Source organism: Emydura macquarii, unplaced genomic scaffold (genome assembly GCF_026122565.2).
Source record: "Emydura macquarii macquarii isolate MOO-44397 ecotype Brisbane River unplaced genomic scaffold, CSIRO-AGI_Emac_v2 contig_554, whole genome shotgun sequence".
Lineage (NCBI taxonomy): Eukaryota > Metazoa > Chordata > Testudines > Chelidae > Emydura > Emydura macquarii.
In genome coordinates this window covers 3,814,047-3,831,376 of record NW_027130691.1, presented here as the reverse complement: position 1 = coordinate 3,831,376, position 17,330 = coordinate 3,814,047, and the positions used below count along the sequence as shown (strand labels likewise).

The 17,330-nt window shown below is 50.5% G+C and overlaps 1 protein-coding gene across 1 annotated transcript; it reads right to left on the bottom strand.

Moving 5' to 3' along the window:
• Nucleotides 1-6,638: 6,638 nt before the first annotated feature.
• Nucleotides 6,639-16,876, bottom strand: TMEM119 (transmembrane protein 119). Its single transcript, XM_067539360.1, has 2 exons — nt 16,765-16,876; nt 6,639-8,900 (listed from the first exon to the last, which is right to left on the bottom strand). Exon 2 carries the CDS (start codon nt 8,872-8,874, stop codon nt 7,963-7,965), a length of 912 nt encoding a protein of 303 aa, XP_067395461.1. The 5' UTR covers nt 8,875-8,900; nt 16,765-16,876; the 3' UTR covers nt 6,639-7,962.
• Nucleotides 16,877-17,330: the final 454 nt, after the last annotated feature.

The window sequence follows — 17,330 nt, the reverse complement described above, 5'->3', positions numbered from 1 at the left end:
CGAGTTTGAGAGCTCCCCTATTAGAAGAGGCTCTACTTTAAATTCAATGATCAGAGCAGTGCAGTGAGAGGCCTATGGCAGAACGGAGGTTTGAAAGGTGGGGGGAGAACTCTGATTTGCAGCAAAAGCCTTGAACTAAAACAGACAGAATGTAACGAGGCAGGGAAAGTAGGTCAGGGGATGGTGCTGGTGGAGGTGGCCTTGGTCTGTTTTCTTTGGCATGACACAGAGAAGGGTACGAAGAACATTTTGACTATTCACCATTTAATTGTGGGCTAGCTGTCTATTAAAGCAAACGCAATTCGCTCCAAATAAGTGCTATTTAAACACAGGTGTGAGAGGGGGGGGGGGGTTAACACCAAGGGAAAGCTTTTGTACCACCCTTCAAAAAGCCATCTCACTGCAGCTTGCACCCACTGCCCCCACCCCACACACTCCTAGCAATGGTCCAACAAGGAAAGCGTTGCGTTTTGCAACAGTTGCTTAAGCCTCCGGCTTCTAGTTTATCCAAACCAGGGAAGCCTGGGGTGGCAGGAAGGAGCTACGTCTTTGCAGCGATAAAAGGACTTTTCAAAAACTCCTCCTTACTTATAATACCGGAGCTGAATTGTGAATATCACCGAACTCTTCTGTATCTTCCAGCTGCCAAAGCCTGCAGCTCCTGTCCACCTACCCACGCCTGCGCGGTGGATGCAACAGAAGCCAAAATCTGCTGGCTCAGGTGCGGTTTAGGGTCTTGTTTCTGGCCCCATTAAACCCTCATCATAGGGCAAAGGGTGTGAGCAGCTCCTTTCATAGCTTCCTGGCATTCATTATTGTCCACATCTGAAGCCCATAGTAATTAGAGGTGGCAAAGGCTGATTACCTCCCATCTACTCCACCTCCTGGGGTGAGGGTGGGGGCTCCGGATGGTCCCTGCGTGCCAGGGTTCTGTGCAGTCCAGTTTAGTTATCCTAAGCGGCGGGGTCGTCCTATCTTCGTCACTTAAGTGGTGACTCCACAGTCCAGTAGAGCTTACCTCCAGGGAGCTTATCTTGCGCTTTCCAGTCAAAGTTTTAGTAATTGCATCCCACGGCTCCTAGCTATACAACCCTCAGTAATTCCCCTTCCCCCTCCTTCCTCTGGGCTTTGCACTGTACGCCAGATAACCGCAAACTCTGCACACATTGACTCCGGAACCAGACAGCTTTGTTGATGTGTAGCTCTGCAGTCAGACAAAGGACAGGTCCAGATACTTCTGCAAGCCACCGGGAGCGGGGCAGGCGTTTGGCTCCAGCTCGCGACGTGCAGAGTTTTGACATCTGCCGGTGAAATGTTTGGCAGTGGGATGGAGGCTGAGGCCCGGAGCCTCTCACCTATGGAGGTTAGGAGCCTCAGTGCCTCTGAGGATCTGGGCCTGAGCCCTTAAGGTCCAGGCCTGCAATGCTCCCCAGACACATAGCTCATTGTAAAACTGGGCCCCAGTTCATCATTCCAGCTGTGGCTGCAGCAGAATTGCAGGTGGAGGAGGCTGTAGGTGTGGGCTGGGCGCAGACCCTGCCCACAGGGGTCCCCAAAGAACACCGTTCACATGCCGAGGGCCAGTGTCAGCTCTCAGTTATACTGGGGTGAAGCCCCCCTTCATGCCAGTGGGCGGATGGGGGTGCCCCACGGGTGAAACCGAGCACGGAACACTGCCCAAAACCTGGAGAGTAGAAAAAGGGCTGATTTGTTTGCACCATTTCTCTCGGCTGTGCTGGCTCCCCCTTTAATTTGACAAGTGCTGCAGCCACACTGGGACCGAAACAAAGCGCGTGGAGAGGCAGAAATCCCTTTGAAAAGCTCTCTCCCTGGAAAGAGTCCCTTCTTGCTACAGTGACTAATCGCCATTCACAGACGCTCGGGGTGTACATGTGCCCTTTGCCCTCCAGCATTACTAGCCCGCAGAAAACCAGGCGGGTCAGGCTAAAAGGAGAGGAAATCGGTACTATGGCCTCTCAGCTGTTCCCACGCAGCTCTTTCCTATTGCCAGAACTATGCTGGCTATTTCCTGTCTTAATCCCAGGGGAGAAATACATTGAAGGCGGCTTTTTCCAGACATGGCACTGAGACATTCTGAGGTTTAAGCAGAAGTCGCCACCAAAATCATTTGCTTCTATTTAGGATGTCGAGGCGAGCCGGACAGCTAAAAAATCACAAGGGCTGGATGGATGGGTTGGGGGTTGCTGGGCAGATTGCAGAGAGGAACTCCTGCATATTGATCAGTAACACTGTAGAGATATTGAGCGCAAAGCCCACACTAATGCAGTGGCCCTTTTCAGAAAAAACCACTCTCATTTTTGGACTCTCTGGTACCTGGGGACGTACCCTAGGCTTCAGGTTATCATCGAACTCTCCCCTACATGTACATTACGGTTGGCCCTGTGCGCTGAGGGATTTTTACTTCCTTCTGACGTATTAGGTATTGGCCACTGCTGAAGGCAGGATACTGGGCACTGATGGCGCCACGCATACATTTGTATGAAAGGTGGGCGCTAAATCATGACCATTGGTCAGTTTCTGTTCCTGGTAAATGAATCCTTTGAAGAGCCAAGCTGATTTAAGTGGCAACCATGGGGTGCAATGAAAACCCATGACTGCACTTTACACTCCATGATGCCCTGTTTCTTTCCCCACCGCCCTCACATTAAGCATTTTAACAGCTATGTACGTGTCCCCCCTCTATTCTTAATTAAAAAACATATCCTGCCCTCATGTTTGAATTATTATAGTCTCTTGTATCAGTCTGCATTTCTTGTTTGTGTCTGTCTTGTCTATTGTAAGCTGTTAGGGGCAGGGACCTAGCTACTGGATTGATATTTTCCATTTTTTCTCCGCCTGATGTTTTCTTTTTTGAAAACTTGAGACAAAACAGTTCAGCTATTGCCAAGAACAAAGGTAGTGGGGGGGGGGGGGGGCTTTAAAAAACAAATCTTTCCCATCATTTCAAACAGGGTTTGGAGCAGAAACTTGAAAGGGTCCTGCTGTCAAAAGTACCTTTCACTGTCCTGGTGAAATTCCAGCCAGATAGGCCCCCGCAGTCCATCATTGTCTGTACATGTCTAGTAGAATGTGTTAAAAATATATTTTTCATTTTTTGAATGCCCTTAGTGCAGCATGCCTGTTCCCACATCTTGCTGGGCCAGCTGCACGGTTTGCATGTGATCTGCACACAGCTCGAACCCTAGATGGGCCACAGGTCAGCGTTGCATGCTCGCATGCTCTCTTTTCCTTTGCAGCATTCAGTGCAGAAGTCGTGAGATGTGTAGTGAATGGGGCAGGCCGTTACTGGGGGGAGGCAAGGAGGATAGTCTAACAGCTAGAGCACTGGACCGGGACCCAAAAAACGGAGTTCTATCCCAGGTTCTCCCACAGACACGGTATGATTCTGGGCAAATCACTTCAATCAGAATTTTCCAACATCACCATTAGTTGTTTTCTTCACTTTCCGGGTGCCCAGTTTGAGACACCCAGGGGGGAAGAGAAGGGAATCTAATTTGCAGACGTGCTAAACACTCAACTCAAATTGGAGTCAGTAGGTGCAGTGGGGGGCTCGGTGCCTCTGAAAAAGAGCCCCTCTCCCCTCCCCAGGCTCACAAAGGCAACCAAAATGAGAAGGCACTTTTGCAAATCCTGATGTGCCTCAATGCCCCATCTGTAGGGCAGGGCTACGCATGCGAACGTGTTTAAGTGACTGTCACACATTAGGATGCCACCACCACAAGGCTGAATTCTTTTTGCAAAGTTCAGCCAAAACAGGTCAAACCATTTTGGAGAATGCGGCGAGGCCAAAATACATCTAACTGCCTGCTCATCTTCTGGGTGCCCAACTGGACTCCTGGAGCAGCCTTCAAATTGGGCACCCTGATTTAGTGGCAACTTTTGCTCTTAATCTCTGTGCTTCAGCTCCCCCATCTGTAAAAATGGGGATCCTGACCCCCGAGAGGAGCGTTGTGAAGATTAATAAATGAGGGTGAAGCTCAGCTATTCCAGTGAGCGCCCTAGAAAAGCCTAGGGGGAAATGAATAATTCTTTCTTCAGAGCCGAGTCTGAATAATGTGCGGTAAATAGGGCACATGCTGAACAGTGAGGAGAAAACAAAATAGCGAGCGGCTGCCCGTTATGTGAGCACTAGTGATCCTGTGCCCTGAATGAGTAAAAAATAGTCTGTAAAGAAAGACTGTTTTATTCTGCAGAATCACAAGGGGGGGGCTGAATTTCACTTTCACAGGCAGCCTGAACCTTGGGCATTGCCAAACTTTTGAGTGCTTTGCTGTTGCAACCTGCAAACTGGGCTCTGAACGTAGTTTGTGTGTGTAACAATTACGTCATGACTAAGTTTCTAACGGCGAACGCTCCATGTGACATGACGCAGTCTAGCAGCTGACAGCAGACGAGACAAATGATTGGAGGAGCCGAAGCAGGTCATTTAATTCCATCTTTTGCCAGCCCTGCATAGGAAGTGGTTGTGGACTGCTCATGAGGAGGGATGAATTGAACACAAGGACCTCATTCGTTTTGAGCACCGTCCGGCTCTCATGGCTGTGGCGCTGATTGATGGGACTGGGTAGACATCTACCCACTAGATGCCAAAACCTGGGATGTGTCATTGTCCCTGAATTATCTGCTTGTTGGTTCGTGGGGAGTTAGGAGGGAACAGTTTGGACTGGCGAAACGAATGTGCATGTACTCTGCTCTCTTGTCAGTCAATCAGGCCAGGAGTCTCAGCAGAAGAGGCGGATACAGGAAAGCTTGTGCATCAGAAATTACAAGGCTGCCTTCAACAGTCTTTGCAAGCGTGCTCCGTCTCTCAGCCTTCTGCTGTCAGAGAGAACCCAGGGTCTTTCATTTCAGATTACGCGTCCAATGACGTGTGTGAGAAATGAGGGCGGATTGTTGGGCATCCCTTTGATTGGAAATTAACCGGCCCTTCATCCCATCTTCCTTTTTAGTCCTTCATGTGAAGCATGCCAGAGGTACTCTGCGCAGCACTGTATGAATAAAACTCTGCGCAGCACTGTATGAATAAAGGGCTCACGCTTTGTCTGTCTTGTCTACTTCGCTTGTAAGCGCTTTGAGGCAGGGCCTCTCTCTCAAGGTGTGTACATAGAACGCCTAGTGCAATGGGAGCCTTGATCTTGGTTGGGGTTGTGACGCTGGTAAACCAAGTGCCAGCCCTATGCATCAGCAAAGAATTTGGCAAACTCATAGCTGGAAACCAAACCAACGCACCTGTACCTTAGCCTTTTAAGACTGTATTTCGTGTTTAGACCCTATTTTGTGTCTTGCCTCATTGCCTAGGTTGCCATAGCAACAGAGCTTAGCTTGTTGCCATAGCAATAGAGTTAGACTATTAAGGGATAGCTCCGTCAGTCCTGGCTGGTTTTAGTGTTAGTTCAATAAAGATGCTCCTTGTTTTGCATCTCTCTGTGATCCTATGCTGATTTCTCTCTCTGAATACAAGCAATTCAAAGGAATTCAACATAACACCATGAAACGCTTGTACAGTTGCTGCGTGCATCGATCTCACTTGCAATGTATGTGTTCCACGCTATAAGGAAATAGGTCAAGTTTGATTTATCACTTTGAAAATGTTTGCTCTGAACTTATTCACCCAGGCATGGGAATTGCCTTCCCCGCCCCCCCCCCTCGCCCATCCCAGAGGACAATCAAAAATTAAGCGGGCCATTAGAAGAGAAAAGCTTTGTTAATTGCCCCAGCCACCCATGGGGGCAGGCGGCTTTCTCCAATTGATCTGAATGCTGGAAGAGGGAAATAAAAATAGCTGACATGAAGATTTTTCATCTCTATGCTGTTTTAATTCTCACAAGGCCAGAGATATTAAACTAAGGCAGAGATCCCCAGGGTTACCCGTGGAACTGCACTGAAAGACATTTTGAATTGACATTACCACATCTGTCATCTTTAGAAACCATAGGTGGTAACTCATTTGTGTGTCTATGTTTGCTTGCTTTAACCTGTAAATAACTCACTTCTTTTTCCTAGTTAATAAACCTTTAGCTAGTTTATTACAGGATTGGCTACAGGCGTTGTCTCTGATGTAACATCTAGGGTACCAATTGATCTATGTCCAAAGGGGTAGCCGTATTAGTCTGTATACAGCAAAAACAACGAGAGTCCTGTAGCACCTTAAAGACTAACACATTTCTGTGGGCATAAGCTTTCGTGGGCTGCAACCCACTTCATCAGATGATCTAGGGTAAGTAACCGGACTCCTGGGACTGGAAGCAACCTGCATATTTAGTGATTTTTGGTGTAAGTGACCAATTTAGTATTAAGTCCAGCGTGCCTGAGTGGCAAGATAGACTGGAGATCGTAAGGGGACTGTCTGTGACTCCATGGTAAGGTAGTTATAGTGATCCAGGAGTTCACATTTGTTACTGGCTTGGTAAAATCTAATTGCAGAACATGCCACCAGTCTGGGGTGTCTGCCCTGTTTTTGAGAGTCTGCCCTGAGGTCGGCACTTATGGTCGTGAGCTGCTCCTGACACCATGACAGGGTGTTCTAAGCAACACTATAAAACAAATATACAATAACAAAACTAACAAGTCACCCTCTTCGATTTCTAGGCCACAGAAACACAAAACAAATCTGCATAGAAAATGTCTTTATTAATAACTGGGTGGAGGGGGACGAAGGGAGGGGAAGAAAACAAGAAAATTACTGTTTGCAATTTTATTTCAGGTTATTTTTTTTTAAGAAATCAGTGGAATGTTGGCCTAGAAATTAAAAGCTAACATCTCACTACCTCTTTCTTCCCCCTCCATTACCTACTATCTTTAGTCAAGTTTTTGTGGTTGTGGTTTTTTTTTTTTTAATGGAGACCCTGAGTAAAATATATTTCTGTGAGTCATATTAACGTCTTTATGGAACAGTTAATCAGTGGATATAAAGAAGCTTACTCTTTTAATCTATAATTATTATTATTATTATACACTGAACAAAATATGGAGGCCAAAGAAAATAACTGTAAAACTAACCCTCTACAAAGAGCTTGCAGGTTCCCTCTTATAGTCCTTTGAAGACAAGGATGTTCGAAAAAAAGGTCACCGAAGGTCATAAATATCGGTAAAGCCTTTATGAGACCAGACGAAAAGTCTGAGGTTATGTTTGAAAACAAGATTCTTCACACTAGATGGAATGTCATGGTCCAGCTGCCCATTATATGAAGCACCCCTCCGCCTCCCTTTTCAGATTAGTCTAGGGAGAGCGAGGTCCCAAATTCCCATCTAGCGTCATCGTTACACACAAAGAATTTCTCTTCCACCAAAAGTCCTCCATTGACTAATATAAAAATGAATTAGAAAAATAACATTTGCAAGAAAGCCGGCAACATCTTATGTTACAGAGAACACACAATTCCAAAGAATTGCCTGGAAATTCTTCAGGAACTATATGTTGACCCAAATGGATAAAGGCCCCAGATTTCCCACCAGGTAAAGTTCAAATCCTAGGTGCTCACGGTTTTTATTCAGGCAAAACTCCCATTGATTTCCCCCAGATACATGGGTAAGGACCCTCAGGATTTGCACCGTATAAATGACTGGTCAGACCATACATAATCAAAGGCCACTATTACAGACAAGCTTAAGTCACAAAATTTCATCCCAGATCTGTCAATCACCCTGAAACCCAGGTCATGGATTTTGGTCAAGCCCATCTCTACCCACTACTTGGGTACTTATTGTAAGTGAGAGCTACTAAGCAATTACACAGTAACTGAACAGTCTGTTAATGTAAAACACAGTGTACTAATTCTAAAATGGTGTAATGACAGGGGGGATCTACCTTGCCCACTCCATAGGAAAATAGTCCATCAATTTCCAAATCAGTAACGTGGTCAGCGGATGAATGGCGATGGTTCGTTTTCTTAGCCTCGTTCAGGAACGAAGGCCCATCTTTCTAGCGTCCGAGTTCCTGTGCTAGACACCTGCGGCAGCAGCACTGGGAGCCGCTGGAACAGACCCGCCTGGTTTCTCCCCTTCCGTGGTTTGCACGACGGGAACGGCGGCCGCCCCAGGGCATTCTGGGAGCTCGTCCGGCGACGCCTCTTTGGCCGGCACGTGCTGAACTTCCTCGGCCGAGGGGGGCTCTTCTCCTTTGGTGTCTGTTTCTGCTGGGCCGCTCGGAGCTGGCGTCTCGTTCACTGGGTCAGCTTCCTCCCGGGGAGCCTCCTGTTCGTTGGAAACGCCCTCAGCTGTTTCTTTGTCGTCCTCCACTTCGGTTCCTTCCTCCTCTTCTTTCGGGGGCTTATCCTCTATTTTGGTCCCATCTCCATTTACCAGAGAAATCTTGGCCGGGGATTTCAAGTTCTGGGCAGCAGCCAGAATGTCTGCTTGCAGCTGTTTGGATGAATCAACAGGCTCTTCAGGATGGGTAGCGGGAGCCTTTTCAGGAACTTCACTGAACGCCTTGGCACCCCCCAGCCTGTCATTCTGGTCCACGTACTTCTTCTTGGGAAAAGACGATGGGTAATAGGCCGACGCCTTGTGTTTCTGCCTGACGATGGCTGCTGCGCATACAATGAAGAGCAGCAGGAAAACGAGGGACCCTACTACAATAATTAGCAGCGTGTACTCTTTAAAGAAGTTCACAATCTGGTCGAAGATGTTGAGTGTAGTCGAGGTGCCATTGACGGAGTTACCAGCTTCTGCCCCGGAGGTCGGATTCACCCCCAAATTCACGCTCGCAGAGGGCGGGATGGAGGAAACGCCCTGACTGTCTCCACTCCCACTGTTATCATCCAGGACATTCGTCTGCGTATGTCTCGATCGCGTGGCACACAGAGGAGCCATCAGAACGAGGAGCACACAGATGGTAGCTGGAGGAGCCATTTCCCAGACAGGCGGTGCGCAGGAACCTGCCGTGAAGAGAAAGAAAACAGGGACAAGTTAGTCTCTGTCCTGGGCAAAGTTCTGATGCCTGGTCTGTGCCGTGTGGGAGTTGTGATGATGGAAAGGTGTCTGCTTCTGGGTAAAAGAATGAAGGGTGTGTCCTGGCAGGTGGCTTAACTTTTCATGTCCTTGATTTTGTAGTTTGTGTCAGCAACCCTCACTGCTTCTCAACACCGATTTATGGTGTATTCATTTCCTAGGTTTGTTTTAATGCTTTAATTGGGGGTGGGTCATTTGGGGGAAGGGCGCAGTGGATGTACTCAGGGTCCTTTTCTCTGCTAAATTGTATGCAGCTGGATTATGGTGGGCTTTTATTCTGGGGCGAGGGTCTTCAAGAGAGACTAGTCACTCTAAAACAGTAGGGCTTGCAAGGATAAATTTCAGCCATTGCCAATTTCAGAGCCTTTGTTACAAATGTATTATGAGAAACCAAACAAAAAAACTTCGCAGAATACTCAAAGGGCTTAAAACGAACCCGGGGTGAAATTTCACATGGATTGGCCTCCCGCTTTTGGAGAGGAACAGAAATTTATGCTCCATCATCAACCCATGTTAAAATGTAACCCAAACTATGGACTCACTCTCAGGCACCTCTCTAATAAATTATGGAGAAAGGGTGGGAAAAGGAGCCCTCAGGACGTAATTGCTTTAAACAGCAACCAGAGCTTCAGGAAACAGTCAGGAGAGAGAATTAAGAGGAAGAAGCTGCACTTTCTGGAGCCGTCTTTCTTAGCTGGACTTTATCAGCCCTGTGGCCCCTCCGCCCCTGCTGATCCTGAGTGTCATTTTCAGGATCTTGTCGAGAGCACAGAGCTACTGCTGATATTCCCAGTGTCCCCCCTAGGACCTCAGATCCCAGCACTGAGAGCTACGTCATATTATTATTCCTGTTGCATAGATGTGTTGTCCATAGGAAATCTTCAATGACCGGAGGCAAACAGCCCAGCCGACTAGTGGCAATGGGACACCCACTCCTGGCCAGAACAGAGTTCAGATCTAAGCCTAGTTCCTTCCGTGAGTCACCTGGGGCAAGGATCCCGCTGGAGGCGGCACGCCGAATGCTAAGGAAGGGAGGTGAGTGACCCCTGGCCAAAGCTTGTGTGTCCTCAGGGAGAGGGAGACTTGGCCTGTCCCAGGACTTTCCAGTGCATAGGCAGGGGAGAGGAACGTGAGGACCACACCCTCCCTGGTCCACGTGCGGGAGCAGCACCACACACAGAGATGCGGGCGGAGGCGGGCACAGGTGGGCGCACGCCTCCCAAACTCCACACGCTCAGAATCCTCAACTCCGTTTCGCTCCCTTTTTCCTCGCCTGGAGGACGATCTTCCAGGAGCGCAGCTCCGATCCGCACCTCCAAAAAGCAGGGGCTGGGCGGCAGCCCATTTACCACCTTGTCCGGCACTTAGCCAGCCAACGTTACCTCCGCCCCCCCCGGCTAGCAATGACCTGCAGCAAGCTGGAACGCGGGCCCATCAGAAGACGCAACGCTGCCACCAACCCGACGGAATCGCAGAACAGAGACAGCCACAGCATCCTTAACTCAGCCCCGTGCTGCCTAGGGGTTTCTAATCACGTGGACCTCTGCGAGGAGACGGCCTCCCAGCCAAGCAGCCGAGCGGTTGCACAGGTTAAGCAGTGATTTGACGCAGGACCTCCAAACGCCGTGTCGTGGAGGCTGCAGAGACCAGTGATTCCCACCCACGTGACTTTGCTTTTGTCGGTCTATTTCTCAAACCCAGCTTCAACAAGGGGAGGCGTCTTTATGACTGCGAGGGTGACGCTGCGCAGCTCTCACAAGACACCGGGAAGCTATGTGCGTTGTAGCCACTCTAAAGGTATTTCTGGTGGGAACCAGACCTGGCAATAAATGACTTTAAGCTCCAGGGGGTCTGGGCACCTCTCACAACAGAAACTGTGATTGCAAAATGGAACACACACGCGCGCACCCCCAGAAACTGACAAATAATTCCCCACTCGCTTACTTTATTTGCTGCGATCCCGTTGATCCCAGCTCTTTCCAGCCCTGCGCTGCTAACTCCTTTACCAATTGGAAGCCGGAGGGGGAAGCCAGGGGGCCAGGCTGTTAAAATAACAGTGTGTGAGGTGTGTTTGCAGCTTGAGGGACTCTGCAGGTCCCTCGCCCCTGAAAAGGATCAGGCCCCGGGAGAGCGGTCTGCAGCCAGGCACTGGCTGGGTTGTGTGCCGTGTGGATGGTGCGACTGGATGGGAGGGGACCCAATGCACACTTGTCCAACCATGGTTTTAGCCAGGGGCCCCTTTAACTAAGCCCTTGCCAATCAGCGGCAGAAGGCCATACCTGTCCAGGTACAGTCCCTCCTGGCTTGCAGACCTTCTAAGGGTGTGCATGGACCTGCACCCTAGAGTGACCCAGCTCAAGAAGACGCCAATTTTTAACACCACCATGCAAGAGTCACAACTTCTGACTTGCATAGTATTGGCTGGCCACCCCAATCATCCAATCGGGGGCCACAAGCAAATGCCTGGGACTTACGGCTAATAAACTCCAATACAAGAATTTTGCCATCTCTTCACCTAACACACTGGTTATAGGGATGCTGAGCCAATAAGATCAGATCCAGCTCCAAAGAAACGCGTCTGATCTAGCCATTTTTAAAAATGTTATTTATTCAATAAACCCAAATGGAGTGAGAATTAGAGGGTTTTTCCCAAAAATTAATGTCGGAGACAGAATTGCATTTACTTACATACATTTGCTGGCAAGACCTTTAAAGGGAGGAGGCCTACATCACCATAGTCAAAACAGCACAGAAGCTACCAAGTAGCCCCTTTTGAAAGTTGAATGGCATTGCTTTTGCCAGGTGTTTCCCAAACAACAAAAACTGGTTGATTATTTTAGACCCAGAATTACTTGCCAAGTTTCATTTCTTAAAGAAAAAAAACAACCCGAACTTTGATTTCATTTTTATGATTACAAAGAAGCATCATAAAGTGCAAAATTCCATTCGTTTTACACCAACGCACTTGAAAAACGGATGAAAAACAGATGAACTGGCTGTTTTCCCCCCTTACGTTTTGTGTTTTATAAATGCACTGCTGGGGTGGGTGTGTTGAGTGCCAAGATTCTGGCGCAAGCAAAATTAGTTTGGCTGATTAATAAATTCCTGAAAACTGAGGTTTGACAATGGAAACTTTGACACGGACAAAACTACAAAAGGGTAAATGTGCCGCCCCACAGATCCATTACACACTTTGTTTACTAATCATTCGATCCACGTGTAGCGCTGTAACAGTGGCACAAGAAACATCTTCCTCGTGCATCGTTAGAAATAGATTCATACGATATTTGGGTGAGGCTAAACTATTATTGCTGCGAATAGTCCTAGAATGGCAGAACATCCATGGCAGAGGCTCAGCACAAATAAACACCAGGGCAAGCTTCTGGTACACTGCCCCTCATCTGTTATCTAGAGGGACTGCTACATCCATAGCTGATTCAAATTTGCAAGGCCACAATTCAGGACTGCCCGTGTCCATCCATACCTATTCAGGAGAGCACTTAAACATGTGCTTAACTTTAACACGCGCTTAAGTCCCATTGAATTCAATTGTGCTGAGCTGAATCAAGAGGTTTCCTTGAACGGCAGCCACTAGGAGCGAAAAAGTGAGAAACGCAATGACCGACACTTCAAATTAGCACCCACTGGGCAGGGAAAACATCCCCAGCCATCCCTACGATATCTCGGTTCCCACCACCCTCGCTATGAGCAGCCTTTTAGACAGCCTAGGGTGGCGCTTACGCAGCAGCTGTGAAAAAAATCACCAGCAGGACCACTTAAGTATATTACGTCTATTGATCCAGTGGAAACAAGAGGGCAGTTTTTGCCAGCTGCCCGTGAGAGCAGTGAGCAGTGACTTCTGCTGTCTTGACCCCCGTGCGGCTTGAATAGAGGAGTTACAGGAAGCCCTGGCATGATCAGTGAATAAGGGCTGCTGGTGCCACACATACGTGCATCTTATTTTACATAATTACTGCTGAAGATGCACTTACGTTTTCCCATTTATCTAGAGGAGATGAGGCAGTGCCCAGCAGAGAAGGACATTGCATGTAACCTTTTGCACAAATGTATGGTTCCCTGGGGCCCTGGGGGGGGTACATTGAAGTGATAACAAAGGCCAGTTCCCAGCTTCATTGCTGACTTGCTGCCCTGCAGAAGGTCTGCATTAGATCAGCGGCAGTGGTGCGACAGGGACTGGTTGGCAGGGTTTTGGTAGTGGGGTAATTCACGTCCGGCCCCGGCGGGCAGTCACCAGATGCTGGAGCGTCCAGCGTCTGCTGGAGCCTGTGTGAAGCGAGTTGCAGGTCTCAGTCCAGTTACCAGCGTGACAAGTGCAAACGGCCCCTTCAATGGTGGATCAGAGCAGGAGGCGAAAACCAACTTGTCTGCACTCCACAGATCCTGGGGGGGGGATGCGAGCTCTCACCGGCTAAGGGTGGGGGTGGCGGGGAAGCTGCACTGGAGCCGCATTCGGTTCTCCCAGGCACTTGCCGCTGGTGAGTGGGATGAGTCCCTTTGTGCCCGAGGTGGGGGGTGTTTCGCTGCCCTGCCAGCAAACAGCCCTGGAGCTGCGTGGGACGTGACCGTGGGTCGAGCTGTGGTTCTGCCCAGGCTGCTTCATGGCCAGACCCTGGCTGCAGGCCCTGGCAACCAACAGCAACTGGCCTGTGGCCCACTCCCAACTTGCCCGGGGCTCACTGCGCTCTGCCAGCGCTCGTGAGAGGATCCGGGGTGGCATCCCGAGGGAGGATCAGGGACACCTGACGGCTACCTGCAGGAGAGAGTTCCTCCGCCCTAGGAGCGTCTACACCACCCCAGCTGGCTGATTGACTGACGGAGGGGTTTCCTTTGTGTTGTCTGCCCCTGTTCTCTTCGCTGGGACGGACTGAACCTGGGATCAGTGTAATCTAGCCAGAGCTAGGCAAGCAGAAACTCCAGTCCACACCTGGGCCCTGCTGCTGTGTTGTCTCAGCTGCGCGGGCCGCGACCCGCCGTCCCCAAGGCTGAGTCAGCCCCCTCACTCCGCCCGTCGGCCCGGCCTCACCCAGCGCTCGCCGCTGACCCTCGCCGAAAGGAGAAGCAATTCCCGGCCTGAGCTCACCTACGTTGATTTCGAGCTGGCTCAGCACACGAGCTCAGAGACAGGCTGTCCTAGTGGTTAGGGTGTGGGCCAGCAGCTCAGGAGACGAGGGTTCCTTTCCCCACCCTGCGGCAGATCTCCTGTGCCAAGTCACTTCATCTCTCCCCGCCTCGGTTCCCCCTCTGCAAAGTGGAGCTGGTGTCCTCCCTCACAGGGTGTTAAGAGGATAAAGCCCTGCCCGGGATGGGCAGTTGCACAGCCCTTTCCTCCCCCCCAGAGCACATCCATCTTCCATCGAGGGGCAACAGCAGCCATCCTTGCCCCAGCAATCAGCCCGCCGCGAATCACCTGGACCCAGCTGCACCCTGTGTCCCATGTTCCTGGCCCGAGGCTCCACGTCCGCTCCCCCTACTCTACAGTCTTTTTTTTTCTTAAATAAAAAGCTGATTTTAAACAAAAGAAACAAATATTTTGAAAAAATTAGAAGAACCCCCCCCCCCCCAGAAGCTGGACTTTAAAAAGCACCCCACCAACTCACTGCCCCTCCCGCCCCCACAATCTGGGTTCCATCCAAACACAGAAAAAAGGACAAGGTCTCCACTCTCCCCCACTCTGCTGGGTCACGTCTTTGCAAAGAAGCTCTGCAGTGAGCGAGGGGGGCAGGAGCTGCTGCTGCTGCTGTCACCCAGGTATGTGCCGGGACAAGCACAAGCTGCAAACTTTGGCTCCAGAGCCAAACTTCTCCGAAGTGCCGGAGGAGCCGGGGTTTTGTTTTGAAGGCCAGAATCTCCGTCAGCCAGCAAAGCGAGCAGCTGTTCTCAAGGGTGCTGGGGTCCTTCTGACCTGTTTTTACTGGCCTTCTTTTATCCAATGTATTTATTTTGTGAACACTTGTTTTGTAACTCCCATTTGGTGGCCTTGTCCCTCCACCCCCAGCCTTCTTCTCCTGGACCGGGGAGCTGTGACCCCCTCAGATACGTAGCAAAAAAAAACGCATCAGCATGGCCACACCAGAGAAACGAGGAGGCTAACTCATCCATAACTGTTAAAACACTTGGCCATTAATTCCGTTTTGCTCAGTGCTTTATAAAGAACTAGATGGGGGGGCCCAAACTCGGGGGAACTTCAGAGCTGAAGCTAAACTTTATGGCTTGCCCCACTTCCCCGAGATAAGGGATATTCTGCTTGACCGATAGCCCAAAATCCTGAGGTCATTATTCAGGCAAAACTTCCTGGATTTCAATAGGAAGCTGCCGCATCGGGGCCATATTCATCTCAGAGCCAGTTTTGCTGGAGCAGACCAGGAGCCCTCCACGGTTTCAATACCATTTAGATTACATTTTAAGCTCCCTTTGGAATGAAGTTTCCCTCTCAGCTTTGCTACGAGAGGCTCCCGCTGTGTTATTTAGTTCAGTGCCGGCCTCCCCCTCCAAAAGGGCTTGTTGGTACGGGAGCAAGAAGCCCGGCACGACGGTCAGACCAGGGCTTTTCTGGACCTCCGGGCTTCAACCAAACCAAGACGCCGTCTGGTAACCCTGCTACAAAGGAAGCGGCAGCGCAGGTTTCAGCCACGTCACGCCGAGAGAAAGCCCCGCGGCTCTTCCCCCTGCCTTAAAAATGACGTCGGACTCCGTTCGACACTTTGCAACGTGCAGCTCGGGCAAAAATAGACCAGGGGAAAGCGGCGAAGCTTCACTCCCTTCCCCTGCCACCCAAAAACCTGTTTGCTCCCCGGATTACCCCCCAGTAGCTGGGCCAGCCCCTCCCCAGCGGACATGCCCCTCGGCACACGCTGCTTGGGCCTTGTGCCATTGACCGCGAGACGCTACGGGGACATGGAAGGCCGAGTGCCCGCTGGCCGGGCAGCCGATTTCTCAGTCGCATTGCCACATTGCACATCCGAAAGCCAGCGTGCACAACCTCCTGCAGGCCTGATCCCTGGCATATTTCCCCCCCAAACGCCTGGCCAATCACAGAATCTCTAGCCCCAAGCCCCCATCGTATCCACTTCTAAACTCCTCCCCACTGCACAATGTATCCCCCCCCCCCCCAAACTTCCCCCAAAATCCACAGCCCGCTCTTCTGCCCCCAAAACTGCTGCTTAAAACCACAGTGGGGGATTTTTAATTGTAAAGCAAAGGAAGCAAATCTCACTCAATTCTCCTCTTTTTGGCAAACCCCTCTTCTTCCTCCCCACTCCCCGCACAGCCCACTGAGATCTACCCCCTCGATGCAACTGCATCCCTGGCCTCTCCACCCAGCCAGCCACCCCTCTGCCCCAGACCAGCTCAGCGTGTCCATTGCAATGGCACTTCAAAACTTCATGCAAAGATTCAGATCAGGTCTGGCTGCCTTTGTCTCTGACGGGTCTGATGCTGCAAGCAGCTCCAAGATGAAATCTTCTCGTGCACGCTGAAACTCTTATTCCAACCAGAACTCCGCCAACCGGCCTGACTCGCCGTGCACACGCAGCTTGGTTCACAAGTGATCGTGAAAGCCTAACACCAAAACCCGGGGGGGGGGGAACGGGACACATCATATCTGTGGCAAAGAAAGAAACACACTGCGCTGCGGGGAAAGCGGCAGTGAGGAGTTTGCAAAGGAAAGAGAAGGCTGCAATTTTGTTCACCAATTAAATACGGTAAAGAAAAGGGAAGGATCTGAAATACTGAGGGGGGGGGGGGGGTGGAGCGGGGGTTGCATGTACTCACCAGCTGTAGGATAGCCAGAGGCCAAGGTCTCCCAGCACCCTCCTGCCAGGGGAGCTGTCTGCAGGGCTGGGAAGAACGTAAAAGCGCAGGGGGAAAGTTTGCTTGTCCTGCACTCCTTGGTCCTTGCCCAGTTTCTTCTGGCTGCTTGGGACGGTGTCTGATCTGAGCCCTGCCTGGAGGCCTGGAGCCCTCCTCCTCCTCCTCCTCCTCCTCCACAGCCTTGAGCTCACTGGCTGGGATTGCTGCCCACCAGCTTGTTTTCATTAAGGCTGGTTTCATGTGGGGACAGGGGCGGGAGAGAAGAGGGGGCAGGGAGACCCTCAGTGTCTCCCCCGCCTGCTGGCAGCTCCTTCCAAGCCGTGGGAAGCCCTGGGCTTTCACTCGCACATCTGCAAAGGGGGGGGGGGAGGGCAAAGGCAGCGAGCTTGTTCTTTATTGCAGATCTGTCAAAGGCATCCCCCTCCCCGCCCCAGACAAAAGCAATCTGGGGAAAGTTGGGTCTTTAATTCCTTCCAGCAAATCTCTCTCTTAGTTCCCCTTCATTAACCACCCCCGTATAACGGGAC

Coding starts and splice junctions, on each gene's coding strand:
- TMEM119 (XM_067539360.1), bottom strand. CDS start 8,874: ATGGCTCCTCCAGCTACCATCTGTGTGCTCCTCGTTCTGATGGCTCCT.